The sequence below is a fragment of the Sus scrofa genome, chromosome 13 (genome assembly GCF_054392235.1).
Source record: "Sus scrofa isolate SSC_HxYL_T2T_F1_AM1 chromosome 13, Sscrofa_HxYL_maternal_Yorkshire_Landrace_v2.0, whole genome shotgun sequence".
Taxonomy (NCBI): domain Eukaryota; kingdom Metazoa; phylum Chordata; class Mammalia; order Artiodactyla; family Suidae; genus Sus; species Sus scrofa.
This window is the reverse complement of record NC_139395.1, coordinates 37444433-37459074: the sequence shown is the minus strand read 5'-3', so window position 1 is coordinate 37459074 and position 14642 is coordinate 37444433. Positions and strand designations below refer to the sequence as shown.

Below are 14642 nucleotides of genomic sequence, written 5' to 3'. Positions count from 1 at the left end.
CTGGAAGGAAAATAAATAAACAAAACCTCAGGACTGAACTTGAAGCTGTGAGTTCCTTCTTCTGAAAATCCAGTCCTGCCCTTGTGAATGGAGTTCCCTTCCAACCTGGGCCACTCTGGTCAAGTTCAGCCTGGGACAAGTTTCTGGAGCCCTCAGACTTTCTTCCAGGCCAGTGCAGACGGGAAGCAGACTTTTCCAGTCGGTGATCAGTGAGCCCTGCCTGGTGGTCATGGGCACTGAAACCAGGGACAAGATCCTTTGTGTTTACCCCAGGAGGACACTTCTGCTTACTTAAATGGATGCTTGCTCAATTGAAAAACAAAATGAAAGATAAGATATGGGTTTAAACATGCGTGCCAATGAAACAGAATATTAGATCAAACATACATCTAAATCAGGATACTGAAGAATTCTGATCTAAATTCTGGTGTTGAGACAAAAGTTTATGAAGGCATCCTTTGAAGGTGGGTTCAACAACAGCTGCCACTGAAGCCCTACTGATCCAGACTTGATTTCACACTGAATTCATTATCATTTCTCTTTTTCAGGAACAATCAAGATTCTCAAAGCACTAACTCAATTTGACTTTTACATTGGCCATTAGCACATTGTTGAAATAAACCTTTAAAGTGACACCGTTCTAACTCTAGCCTTCCTTAAAACACATAATTTGGATAGGTCTAAAAATTAATCAGGGGACTTCTACTTTCAAGAAGATGGAGTAAACATATTTCTTCCTATTCTTTCCACTGAGTACAACTACAAACCCTGTTTATACAGCAAACATAAGGAGACTGACAGGCAGAGAGAAGAAGGCAGAGCAGCAAGGGACCTGCTGCGTCATCGTGGTGGTCCCCAGCTTTTCTCTTGCTTCATATAACCCAGACTTTGAGCTAAAGGAGCCGGATATGGGGGAAAACCAACAGCTGCAGACAAAAATGTCCTCTCAAAAGCCTACTCTTTGTAACCAAAGGACCAGAAAAGGGTAGTCCAGCAAGACAAAAAACTCGCAGATAATAACTGCTCTAGTGCAATGAGCAACACACATACAGTGTGGCCCCTCCTCTGCCCACACCAGCCAAATCTAAGAGGTATATAGAATTCCACCCCCTTTAGGGTGCAAGGAGGCACCCCATAACCTTTTTGAGGTAGTGTCACAGAAGATCATGGAGGGAGAAGAGAACTTCATCCTAGGCAGCTGGTAATGAGTCCCCTCCTCTCCCAGCGGTGCCAGTGGATAAGATGCAGCCAGTGTGGCCTTCCACCCTTCAGTGGCAGTAATGAAGTGTTCCTCCCTGCCCCACTGGAGTGGTGCAGGCGGAGAAATGCAGTCATAATGAGACCACTCCCACTGCAGTTGAGCAGAGACGAAGTGAGAGCCGAAAATCCCTTCCCTGCCTAGCAGTTTGTCAACAGAGGCCAAGTGGAGATCTTGGATTTCTAGTCTACCTGGCAATAATGCAGTGCTTCCCCTTCTCTGCTGGAGCACTGTCAGAGAAGACTACCTAAAACAGAGGGTTTAAATAAGATCCAGGAGTTCCCGTCGTGGCGCAGTGGTTAACGAATCCGACTAGGAACCATGAGGTTGTGGGTTCGGTCCCTGCCCTTGCTCAGTGGGTTAACGATCTGGCGTTGCCGTGGGCTGTGGTGTAGGTTGCAGATGCGGCTTGGATCCCACGTTGCTGTGGCTCTGGCGTAGGCCAGTGGCTACGGCTCCGATTCAACCCCTAGCCTGGGAACCTCCATATGCAGCGGGAGCGGCCCAAGAAATAGCTAAAAAGACAAATAAATAAATAAATAAATAAGATCCAGAGTCTCATAACATAATCTGAAAATGTCCAGGTTTCAAATGTAATTCACTTGTTACACCAAGAGCCAGAAAATCTCAAAATGAATGGAAAAAAGACAATAGATGCCAACAAGAAGACAGAGAATGTGCACTTATCTGACAAAGATTTTCAAGCAGCTAAGGTAAAAGCAATTAAGAACATATTTAAAACAAATGAAAACAGAAAGTCTCAGCAAAGAAACAGAAGGTCTTAGCAAAGAAATACAAAATATAAAGAAAAACTACGCAGAAAATTTTAAACTAAAAAATATGAAGGTTGAAACAAAAAGCTCAGTGGATGGGCTGAAGAGCAGAATGGAGGGGATGGGGGGGGTGGGAGAAGCTATGAATGTGAAGACAGAACAACAGAAATTACCCAACCTGAATCAACAGAAAATATTAAAAAAAAAAGAATAGTTAGTATTGATAAACCTGTTGGACTACAACAAAGGATCTAATATTTGTGTTATCAAAGTCCCAGAGGAAGAAAAGAAAAGGGAAGTGCTGAAAAAGCACTTCAGGAAATAATGGCTGAAAACTTGCCAAATTTGGCAAGAGACAACCTTACAAACTCAAGAAGCTGAGTGAATCCCCAGCAGGATAAACCTGAAGAAATCCAAGCCAAGACATATCATAGCTAAACTTCTGAAAACTAAAGATGATATATCCACTTTGGCAGACAGTCAGGAGTTTCTTAACAAGTGAAAAATATTCTCACCATACAATACAGCAATAGTGCTCCATGATATTTATCCCTATAAGTTGAAAACATGTCTATAGAAAAACCCACACAGATGTTTATAGATAGTTTATTCATAATTGTTAAAACTTAGAAGAACCAAGATGTCCTTCAGTTGGTGAATGGACAAACTGTGGTGCATCTATATGATGGAGTACTAAAATGAAATGAACTATTAAGCCATGAAAAGATACAAGAGAACCTACTAAATGAAAGAAGTCAATATGTAAAGGCTACATATTATATAATTCTAAACATATGACATTCTGGAAAAGCTCAGTGGTTTCCAAGGGCTGGGGGTGGTGAATAAACAGAATACAGAGGATTTTTTTAGGGCAGTTCAACTTCTGTATGATACTATAATGATGGACACATGTCATTATGCTTTTGTCAAAAACCATAGAATGGGGAGTTCCTGTTGTGGCTAAGTGGGTTGAGGACCCAACACTGTCTCTATAGAGGATGAGGGTTCAATCCCTGGCCTCGCTCAGTGGGTTAAGGATCTGGCGTTGCTGGAAGCTATAGTATAGGTCATCAATGAGGCTCAGATCTGGCATGGCTGTGGCTGTGGCTGTGGCTGGCAGCTATAGTTCTGATTTAACTTCTAGCTGGGGAACCTCTATACGCTGCAGGTGCAGCCATTAAAAACAACAACAACAACAACAAAATATAGAATGTATAACACTAAGAGTGAATCATAACATAAACTGAGGAGTTAAGGTAATTATGCTGTGTCAATGTAGGTTTATCAATTGTCATAAACTGGTGTAGGATAGTGATAGTGGGGGGAGGCTGTGCATGTGTGGGGTCAGAGTTCTATATGGGAACTCTCTACCTTCTGCTCAATTTTTAAAAATGTTCTAAAAAATAAAATTGATAAAAAAAAATATTTAGGAGTTCCCATTGTGGCTCAGCAGTAATGAACCCAACTAGTATCCATGAGAATGAGGGTTCAATACCTGGCCTTGCTCACTGGGTTAAGGATCCGGCATTGCCGTGAGCTATGGTGTAGGTCGCAGACATGGCTCGGATCCTGTGTTGCCATGGCTGTGGTGTAGGCTGGTGGCTACAGCTCCAATTCAACCCCTAGCCTGAGAACCTCCATATGCCGTGGGTGTGGCCCTAAAAAGCAAAAAAAAAAAAAAAAAAAGGAGGAACGGAATTGGGGGAGGAGGAGATGGCTGCAGAGCAGGGAGGAGTGAGGGCACAGGGAGAGGAGAAAAGGGATTAGGGAGAAGTGGGGTACCCAGAGAGAGACAGAGGGGCAGCCAGGAGAAAGAGGAGAGGAGAGACAGCAGAGTGGAGAAGAGGACAAGGCAGAAAGAAGGAAATAATAAAGAACAGATATCAATTAAGTTGAAAACATAAAAATAAAGAAAACAAATGAAACAGAGGCAGTTCTTTGTAAAGATCAAGAAAATTGAGAAACCTCTATCAAGCCTAATCCCCCTCTCCACCCAAAAAAAAGATGGAAGACACAAATTATCAATATCAGGAATGAAACAGAGGATATTAGAAACAGAAGCTCTTAGTTCAGACACATCAAACAGGTAATAATGAACTAATACTATGAACAACTCTACACACAAATTCGACAACTTCAATGAACTGGATCAAATTTCAAAAAACAAAATTGACACAACCTACCCAATATGAAAGGTATTAATTTGAATAGCTCTATAATTATTAAAGAAATTGAATTTGTAATTTAAACTCCCCCCCCAAAGAAATCTCCAGGCCCAGATGATTTCACTGGAGAATGAGCACCAATTCCATACAATCTCTTCCAGAAAAGAGAAGAGAAATACTTTCCCGATTTATTTTAAGAAGCTAAAACCAAACCAGATAAAGACCAATGCAAAAAGGAAAATTTCAGATCAATATCCCTCATGAACACAGATGTAAAAATTATTAGCAAAATACTAGTAAACAATTCACTAATATATAAAAACAATTATATACACCACCATTAGGTTAATTCTAGGCATGTAAGCTGGTTCAATATTTTAAAATCCATCAGTGCAGTCTATTATGTTAACAGATAAGATGCAAATTCACATGATCATATCAACTGATACAGAAAAAGCATATGACAAAATTCAGCATCCATTTTTTTCTTTTCTTTTTATGGCCACATCTGTGGCATATGGAAGTCCCCCAGGGATAGGGGTCGAATCAGAGCTGTAGCTGCCAGCTAAGCCACAGCCACAGCCACATGGATCTGAGCCTCATCTGTGACCAATGCCGCAGCTTGCAGCAATGCCAGATCTAAAAGCTACCAGGTGTGGGCAGGGATCAAGTCTGCATTCTAATGGAGACTGCCTTGAGTTCTTAACCCACTAAGCCACATCAGGAACTCTGTCACCATCCATTTCTGATAAAAACCCTCAGAAAAACTGGAATACAGGAGAACTTCCTTAACTTGATAAAGATATTCAAAAAAACAACAGTTGACAATATACTTAATGGTAAAAGACTGAAATGATTTCCTACTGAGAACAAGGCAAGAATGTCCACTCTTATTACTCAACATACTTGTCTAAGTTCTCATCAGTGCAATAAACCAAGAAAAAGAAATAAAAGGCATACAAATCATAAATGAATAAATATGTGTTCTTATTTGATGACATGTTTGTCTATGTTAAAAACCGCAAGAAACCTATAAAAGCCTCTTATAACTAATAAGTGAGCTCAGCAAAGTCAAAGGATACAAGAAAAACATACAAAAATCAATTGTATTCCTATATGCTATCACTGAACACACGAACAACAAAATTAAAAACACAATAAAATCACTTTAAAAAAGAAACACCTGCATGCAAATCTAACAAAACATTGATAGGACTTGCATGCTGAAAACTACAGAACCCTGATGAAAGAATCAAAGAATATCTAAATAAATGGAAAGACATACTGTGGTTATGAACTGGAAGACTCAACAGAGTAAAGATGGCAATTCTCCCCATATTAACACACAGGTTTAATTCAATTCCTATTCAAATCTCAGGAAGCTCTTTTTTTTTTTTTAGATATAGACAAGATTATTATGGAATTTATAAAGAAAGACAAGGGAACTAGAATAGCAAGAGCAATTTTGAAAAAGAACAAAAGTTGCAGGACTCACTCTATCCTATTTCAAGACTTAAAATACAGCTAAAGTAATCAAGACTGTAAAACAGGCAGAGGGATGGACACATAGATCAGTGGAACAAAACAAAGAACTCAGAAAGACACCTACATAAACATGCCGAACTGATTTTTGACAGAGATACAAAAGAAATTCAAAAGAAAGAGAGCCTTCCTAACAAATGTGGCTAAAGTGACCAAACAGCCAGAGACAAAAAGTTGAATCTAAGCCAATCATCTTCTAAAAAGTTAAATCAGAAAAGATCATGGTCTTACATGTAAAATATACAACTACAAACTTCTGAGGAAAGCATGTGAGAAAACCTTTGAGATCCAGTGCGAGATAAAGAGTTCTTAAACTTGATATCAAAAGCATAATCTACAGAATAAAAAAACCTGAAATATTGTATCTTATGAAAATTAAAAGAATTTATAAAGAAAGACAAAGGAACTGGAGCAGCAAGAGCTATTTTGTTCTGCCAAAGATGGTGTTAAGGAGGATAAAAAGCTAAGCTACAGATAAGGAGAAAATATTTGCAAACCACATATTTGACAAAGGACTAATATTTAGAGTATGTAAAGCATCCTCAAAACTCAACAGTAAAAAAAAAAAATCCAATTGGAACTCAGGCAAAAGACAGAATGGGCTATCTAACCAAATAAAATATACAGAAGGAAATGATTACATAAAAAGCAGTTCAACATCATTAGCCATCAGGGAAATGCAAATTAAAACCACAATGAGATACCACTACACACTTATCAGAATGACTAATATAAAAAAGTGACAGTGACATAAAATGCTGGATCTGGAAAAACTGGATCACTCATACACTGTTGGTGAGCCTGTAACTGGGTATATTTAATCTAGAAAATGGTGTGGCCATTGGCTTTTCTTTAAAAAGTCAATATGCAACTACCCTATGACCCAGCAACTCTAGGCCTGGGTATTTATCCCAGAGAAACGAACACTTATGTTTACTCAAAAACCTGTCCACTAAATGTTTAGAGCAACTTTATTTGTAATAGCCCAAGTCCAGAAATGATCAGATGTTCTTCAAAGAGTGAATGATTAAAGTGTGGTATATCTATGTCATGGAATACTACTCGGCTATACATAGAATACTATTCAGCAATACAAAACAACCTGGATGAAAATATAGAGAATTATGCTGAATGAAAAAGGTCAATGCCAAAAGATCACCTATTGTTTGATACCTAAAATGACAAAATTTTAGAAATGAAGAATAAAGCAATGGTTGCCAATGGGCCGAGAAGGGGGGGGATGGGAGGGAAGCAGATATGGTTATAAAATGGCACCACAAGGGATCTTCTGGGAGATGGGATTTTTCTGTATCCTGACTACATCAACGATTTTGTATTAAGATTGTGCAAAATGTTAATACTGGCAGGAAGTTGGCGGGGGGTAGGGAGGAGTCAGAATCTCCGTGTGATTTCTTACAACTACATGTAAATCTACAGTTATCTCCATATAAAAAGTTTAATATTAAAAAGTTAATCAAACTCGATCTACTTCAAATCTGTTCCAACATCTGAAATAACTATTGCTTCCAAGAATCTTCTCCTTGCCATAATTTTTTTTAGCAGCCCAAAGGTTAAAGGTTTCTGAGCAAAGCTTAAGTGTTGCAAACATTTGGGGAAAATATACTTAGCATTTTGGGCCAAAATTCTGCCAAAGGAAACTTGCCTGCAGAAATCTTATCAAGGGATGCGTGTTAGCTTACAAAATAATTAACTGTTCAGCAAGAGTTGATATGCTCTTGATAATATTGCATGTTAAGTAGGGGTTTTTATTTTATTACTGGTAAAGCCCCTTAAATTATTTATTTTCTTCCTAACATCTATGGGAAATTTTTTCTTTTTTAGTTAAAAATTCATCTATAAAACACAAGTGCATTTTCATTAATATTTAAACAAAAAGGCAAAGTTCCCTCACTTCCCATCCCAGTCTTCTCCCCAGAGAAAATTATTGTTTGAAGTATTTTCTACAGATTTTTTTCAGATTATTTTTTGTGTATTTCTAGACGTGTACAGTTTTGTGTGTGTCTGGTTTTTTAAAAATAGAGGCAGGATCACACTCTTTATATTGCTCTTCAAATTCCTTCTCCTCCTGCCCCCCAAACATATACTTTAAAATGTCTTGGACATTTTGCACATTAGTATGTTTAGATATAATTCAATTCATTCCTTTCAAGTGCCTTGCAGTAGTATTCTGTGGTACTGATGTTCCACAGTGGAATCCTTTGACACTTAGGATGTTTCCAGTGTTTGCTACTGCAAGCAATGTAGCCATCAGTGAAAAGCCTTGTACCTGTTTGAGCACATGTGAAGATTTCTCCAGGAGAGAAACCTGAAATAGACCTGGAGCTTTGCAGGTGTGACCAACATTGCTAACTGGATGAACCAACAGCTGTTCCCACCCATTCCCAATCAGCTTGTCCTCTCCAGCCTTCCACAACAAAGGCTGGAAAAGCTGGCCACTCATTTTCCCTGCTGCTAGGAGTGGCTGTGACCCAGTTCTGGCCAATTAAACATCCACAAAAGTCTGCTGGGCGGTCCCTGGGAGTGTTTTTGCTTTCCAGGTAAAAAGGGCTGGATGTGACTGGCACTGTCCCTTTTTCCTGCCCTGAAGGTGGCTGTGGTGTTTGGAGGGGTGACAGCCACGTTACAACATGCAGGAAAGTCAAGAGAATCACAGTGATGTCAGCCCTGATGTGAATGAACTGTTGAACCAAAGCCAGAGGCAGCTACCTCCAGTCTGCCTGTTACGTGATAAGAATAAACTCCTATCAGGTTAAGCCAAAGCATCAGTCTGGCTTTCTGTTACTTGCAGCCAAATGTGTTCTGAAATGATTCAGTACTAAATTACTCTTTTGAAAGCCTGTACTCACTTTATTCTCTCACAAAAGTCTATAAAATATCTGTTTCCCAAAACTTTCGTTTACTCCGAATGTTGTCAATCACTTAATGTTTAACCAACCTGACCTATGAAAATATTTCACAGCAAGTATCACTGCATACACTTATGAGACATTCAAATTATCTCTTCTAAGGTTTTTCTTGTTCACATCTCTCGATCACTTTTCCACTATATTGTCTGACTTTTTCTTACTGATCTGTAAATTTCCAGACAGCCAAGCAGGTGGAGCTAAACTCATGGGGAAACTTGTCTCTGCATCTTTACCGGATCAATCAGGTCAAACACAATTACAAAACAAACCTGCTGTGACAGGCCACACCTCTGATAGGGACAGTCATCTCTGACTGGTGCACCACCATGTGGCAAAGTGTCAAAAAGTAATTCAACTTGTGTGAAACACCCTCCAGCCCATGCTTAGTACTTCCTCTGAAAATCTACACCTAGATTTGTGTGGAACAGGTACACACCAGCGAACCAGGCAAAATCCTTAAGAGACACCATCTCATTTAGGCCCCAAGTCAAACCCAGGAGTCAGTCATTATTATTCCTATTTTAAAAACAAACGATGAAAGTCAATTTTTAAAACCAAAAGCTTCTTCCCTACCACAAAAACTTAAAAACATTCCAGGCCCCATAATTAAAAAAACAAAATGATTAAGTGTTTACCTAAAACGTAAATGGTGTAAAATAGACTGTGCATGTCTGTAACAACATGCTTAAGCAAGAAACATTGTTGAACCTGTTTAGTGGTTTATGACTCTGAAGAAGCTAGTACAAAGTTTGGCTCTAAACTTTACTGCCACATTATACAGTCCACCAAAAATTATTCCCAGTTTTTTTAAGTGAAAAACTAAATCGAGTAGGATTTCAATGCTTCAGCAAGAAGGACCTACTAGCTAGCCAGCCCACCCCAGAGCAGCAGATAAGGAATTTCTCTAATCAGTTACCTACCAGCCAATGTGACATTAGAAAACAAACAAAATAAGCAGTTGAAGACAATATTGTCAACAATGTAAACAAGTTGAATAGAACAAGCACCACCCTTGAGTATTTGTACATGGTTTGGATTTTGGGTAACTGACTCCACTTTTAAAAGCCCAGCAGCTAGAGGAAAAGAGAAAGTTGGAGAGTCTTCTACTCCTGGAAGCAGGTAGGGAGCAGCACAGAGGCTGAAGCCCTGACATATTTCCTTGCCTTCTGTGACACCTCTCCTCATAAGAGCTGTGGATTCTCTCTCTGGCAAAACCTCTCGCAAAGCACTCAGTCCACAGCGGGAGAGGAGCAGAGGCATCAAGTCTTCTGGATGCCTCCTACCAAACTGTCCCTGAGGGACGTGCTCAGCTCAGAGCCCCAAGAACTGACAGCCACAATGGTAGGAAGGCCAGACTAACCAAGGCACTGCCTACCTGGGCCCCAGGGAGACATGGAGATTCATGTGGAGCATCCTCTTGCAGAAATCTTCAGCCCATTCCTAAGGCACAGAAAAATGCCTGGGGGAGTCTGAATTCTAATTTTACATAGACGAAAAGAAGTCTGCAAACACATAATGCTTAAGGTCTGTGAAAGTGCAAACGGGCTGACAGATCTCCAATCTAAGGGTGTCTATGGTGGTATCTTGCATTTTCCTGGTGGGCTTGCCTAGGGGTTCCTGCTTGGGGAAAAGGCAATGGCATGTTCCTCCCACCGCACCCCACTCCTCAGTAGGGCTGCACACCTCACTCCACCAGCACAACAAGGGTAATGACACATGGAAAGAAATCTGACTCTTTGCCGAAGTCAAAGGCTGGGCTTGGAAAGGGGAGGGTGATCCTGGTGGGCTGTTCCCGACCTGGGTCCGGGTATTTGCAAGTTGGAGAGCTGGAAGCTTTAGTCACCAGAACAAAACAAGCCAGATTCCTTGGCCCTTCAAAACCGTCCAAGCCTCAAGGCAGCTCACTAGAGGGACAGTAAACAGGGCACGTGAGAGAAGGGGACAATATATCTCCAAGGGGGCAGGGACACAAAGGAAAAGAGAAAAAGGAAACCAAAGAGGGTGATGGGGCCAAAATGTGCTGAAGTCAAACCAAGTGATGCAGCACAGTGCTGGCTCTCTGGGAAGGGACACACCTGGCACCCAGGGGACTTCTCCAGTGCCTGATAGAGCTGGGTCCTAAAAGGGCCCATGGAGGACAAGTCCTTGCAGATGGTTCCAACAGGCTGGTGTCACTGAGACACCAAAGAATCAAGGAAGGAGGTGGCTTAGCAAAGCTCCCCCCACAGCACTGCTCCCCAACTAAACACCCCAAGCACACAGTCTGTCTGGTGCACACATTTAATACAGGCAGACCCACATACTGCACACACAGGCTTGTGGTCAGGCATAGCACACACATAGCCTCCTTAGATGTGAGTGCACACACACACACTCTCCCAGTCGATGGATACAACATATTCAAACTGCCAGTTGAGTGCTATAGTTACACAATCATCTGCACATACAAACTCTGTCGGGAGTGAACACATACAAACCCCAGGCTCAGGTAAGGAGGTGTGTGTGTTTGCGCGCACACACACACACACTCACTTCACAACCTCCTAGTCAGATGCACACAAACCTCAACATTAGGTACACAGCCTGTCAGGGAAATCCACACTCACGATCTGTTAGGTACACACACGCCTTTACCATCTCTTGGTGTGTGTACAAACACAACACACAAGTGCACATAAACTCAATCTGCCAGAGACACACACTCACAATCTCTCTGTTAGGTGCACACACAACCTTCCAACCTCTGTCTCCTGCATACACAAGGCACACACGCTTCCAACATGCCAGGAACACAAATACAGGCACGCGTGCGCTCACAACTTCTTGGACACAAACTCCCAGACCGCAGGGTCACCCGCATATCACAACCTCCCCGGGAGAGGCGCACACCCCCTCCCGCCCGCACCCGCACGTTGGCCGCCTCCCTGCGGCGCAACCCGCACCCACGCACCCTTCCCCCAGCCCGCGCCGGCGCCCAGCAGCCAACTCTGGCCGCGCGGGGAGTGCCCACGCCCCCGGGCCGCCCCGCCCGCGCCCCTCCTCACCTTTTTCGCCGGAGCCCGGAGCCCGGCCCTCGTCCTCCTTGGGGTTGGTCACCTGGGTGATGATGGCCGGGCCGTCCATGGGTGCGCGGCGCGGCGGCCGCCCGCCGGCCCGGCCCCCCCGGCAGCCAGGCGCGCGGATGCGCGGCGCGGGGGGCGCGCGGGGCCGCGGGCCAGGGGGGCGCTCGCGGCCGCCCGGGCGCGCCCGCCGCCCGGACCCGCGCTCTGGGAGAGGCGGCCCGGGCCCGCGCCCCCGCTCCCGCCGCCGCCGCCGCCGCCGCCGCCCCTGGGCTGGAGCGGCCGCCGCCTCGTCACCATGAACCCCGGAGCCGCGCCCGGGAGAGCCGCGCACGGGGAGGCGGAGCGGGAGGCCCGGCGCCGCGGGAAGCGGGAGCGGGCGAGGGGGAAGGAGCGAGCGAGGAGCGAGGGCGGGCGGGCGGGAGAGAGGGAGGGAACGAGGGAAAGCGGGAGGGCGGGCGGGTGGGTGTGTCCCGGCCCGGGGACCGGCCTCCGCTGCCGCCGCCGCCGCCGCGGCCCGCCAGCCCCGGGGGGAGAGGGGTGCGGGGTGAGACCAAGGAGGTGAGTAGAGAGCGGGAGGGGGTCTTGGGCAGACGAGTGGGGTGAGAGGTTTGAGGTGTAGGGGATTCCAGAAGGGTCCTGGAGGTAGATATGAGGGCCGGTGTGTATGGGGGTGTCAGAGAGGTCTGGGGAAATGGGGTGAGCTGCCTGGGGTTCGAGGGCCGTGGGGAGGAGTCTGGCAGATGAGTAGTCTGAGGGGCGTAGAAGGATAGGCAGGGGCTCTCGGGGGTGCAGGTAGGGTTCGGAGCGGTGTTCGGAGTGAGGCCCTGGGGGTCGAGAAGGGATCGCATAGATGCGGGAATGAGGAAGGCCCTGGGAGGGCTATTTACTGGGAGAAGGCGGGAGGAGTAGTGGGTAGATGTGAGGGATGGGGTGGAGGATCCCGTGAGGGGGTCTTGGCGGAGATGGTGGGTGTGGGGCATTCCGGCGCAAGAAGCGAGTGGTTAGAGATGTCGGCGTAGAGACCAGCGGATTGCGGAGGTAGAGGCTGCTGAGAGTAGTCCCTTACACCGGATCGTGGAGGGGTCCAGGGCGCTGAAGAGAGGGAGGACCCGGTGGTGCGAGGAAGGTTCGGAGGAACCCGAGCGTATGCGGAGTGGCGGAGGGGTCCCAGGGAGTGGGGAATCCTGAAGGGTCCGCAAATACAGGGCCCAGGACTGAGCAGGGGTCAGGTCGCGGGATGCTGGAGCTGGAGGAGTGCCCGCGTGCCGGACGGTCGCTCCTCGAGGATCAACCTCCTGGCACTTGGGGATTGTGGGCGTCGAGCGGAGGCTATGGGCGTTAAGCCCGGCCCGAGAAATGGGCATTTCCCGGTGCTCTGCAGTAAGGGAGCCGGAGTGGGGGTGGCCTGTGGTGGGCCAAGCTGAGCAGGGAGTGTGCTTCTGAAGACCAGCCAGCCACTGTTGGGTTTGGGGCGACAGCCAGAGCACGAGCATGACGGGAAAACGCCCCCTCACCCTTGGAGGGTCAGAGCCCTTTCGCGCCCGCGCCTCGGCGCTCCAACTTGGAAGCCGCACAGGCAGCCCTGTAAGCCACCGGGGGCAGGGCAGTGCCGCAGGGGGGCGGGTCCGGGGGCGGGGCGGTGGCGCTCGCGCGCGCTCTCCACCAACCAGGAGGATTTGGGTGGGCCTGCGGAGCGTGACGTAGGTGGGCCAGGCTGAGTGGATGGACTGCGGCGTGGAGCGGCCCACCTTCCCCCGCCGGGTTGCGCGCGCACCTCAGGCCTTGTAGGCGACCCGGTCCCTGTAGTGGCTTCAAGGAAGCCAGGCCTTTAGGACCTTTCTTACCCCCCCAACCCCTGGAGCCTGGAACTGGAGGCAGATAAATCGCATGCACACTGAGATAAACAACGATACTCTCCAAAGTTTTCAAGTTCACTTCCAAAAACGTCTCTCGCAGACCTAGCTGGTCTCTGCACGGAGTGGAGCCCAGTGAGGGTCCCAGTGTCGGAGATAGCCCTGGGAGAGGGCTCCTGTGGCTGAGGTGGGTGGTAAAACACTTTAGGGGAGCTGCTCTAAAAGGTAATTAGGCAAGCTGTGGAATTTTGCCCCAAGTCCACGACCTCAAGTGACATCCTGGCTTTGAGTTTGTGCATGGGTCCGGGGCCAGTTGCCTTGGCATGTGCTCAGCTGCTCTTCTGTTGGCACCTTAGGGACCCCAGTGAATTGCAGAGCCATGAAGGTTGAAGTGAAGTGCGCTTTTGGTTAGAAAGGCAAGCCCTGGTGTAAGCAGCCCAGGCTCCAGCGCATGCTCGTCCTAACCCAAGTGCAGATCACATGAGGGGCCCGTGGTACCAAGGACTGCCTGTGTCCCCAGGACTAATGCTCTTCGCCTTTGTTGTGAGGATATGGCTGGCCCAGGGGCTGGCGAAATAAAATTTTCTCTGAGTTCAACTTTTAAAAACTACTGAATTCTAAGGGGTCAGAGAGGGATCTTCCAAGATAGCTGTGCAGAGTGTTCTGGTTCTCCTGCAGTTCTTAGTATATAAGCACAGAGACCAGTATCACTACTGCCTGGCTGATGAAGAATCTTATTATGCCAGGGCAAAGTGATGATAGCATTTGAACTCACTTGAGGTCTGGATTCCTTTTGCTTGGGGGATTGCCAGAGCTTCTGCTCACTTAAATGAGGCTGGGAAGGAGCTCAGGGGTACAGGGCCAAAGGAAGTGATTTCCATACACAGAATGTCTCCTGTCTGGCCTTTTTTGGAATAAATATTCTCCAGAACCCTCCCATAACAATTTTCCCTTACCTGCATTCTCCATCTTCCTCAGCTTCCTGATGTCACCTGAAAAATAAAAACAAAACCTATCTTCACCCAGGTGTTTGTTTCAAGTTCAAGCAAGAAAGAAACTTGC

General features: G+C 45.8%; 1 protein-coding gene across 6 annotated transcripts in view; it reads right to left on the bottom strand.

The window, feature by feature from the left end:
* The window catches only part of CTDSPL (CTD small phosphatase like), a 121419-nt gene extending 109324 nt beyond the window's left edge, over window positions 1-12095 (bottom strand). For 4 of the 6 annotated variants that reach the window (XR_014822741.1, XM_003358363.5, XM_003132112.6 and 1 more), the window contains exon 1: window positions 11710-12095. Coding sequence is in view for 4 of the 6 variants with exons in the window: in XM_003358363.5 (XP_003358411.1) it covers window positions 11710-11788 (79 nt within the window). In the remaining 2 variants the exon portion in view is untranslated. Of the gene's footprint in view, window positions 1-10040; window positions 10570-11709 lie in introns of those variants that run through there. The other 2 variants (XR_014822742.1, XM_021071661.2) reach the window with 2 other exon arrangements.
* Window positions 12096-14642: the final 2547 nt, after the last annotated feature.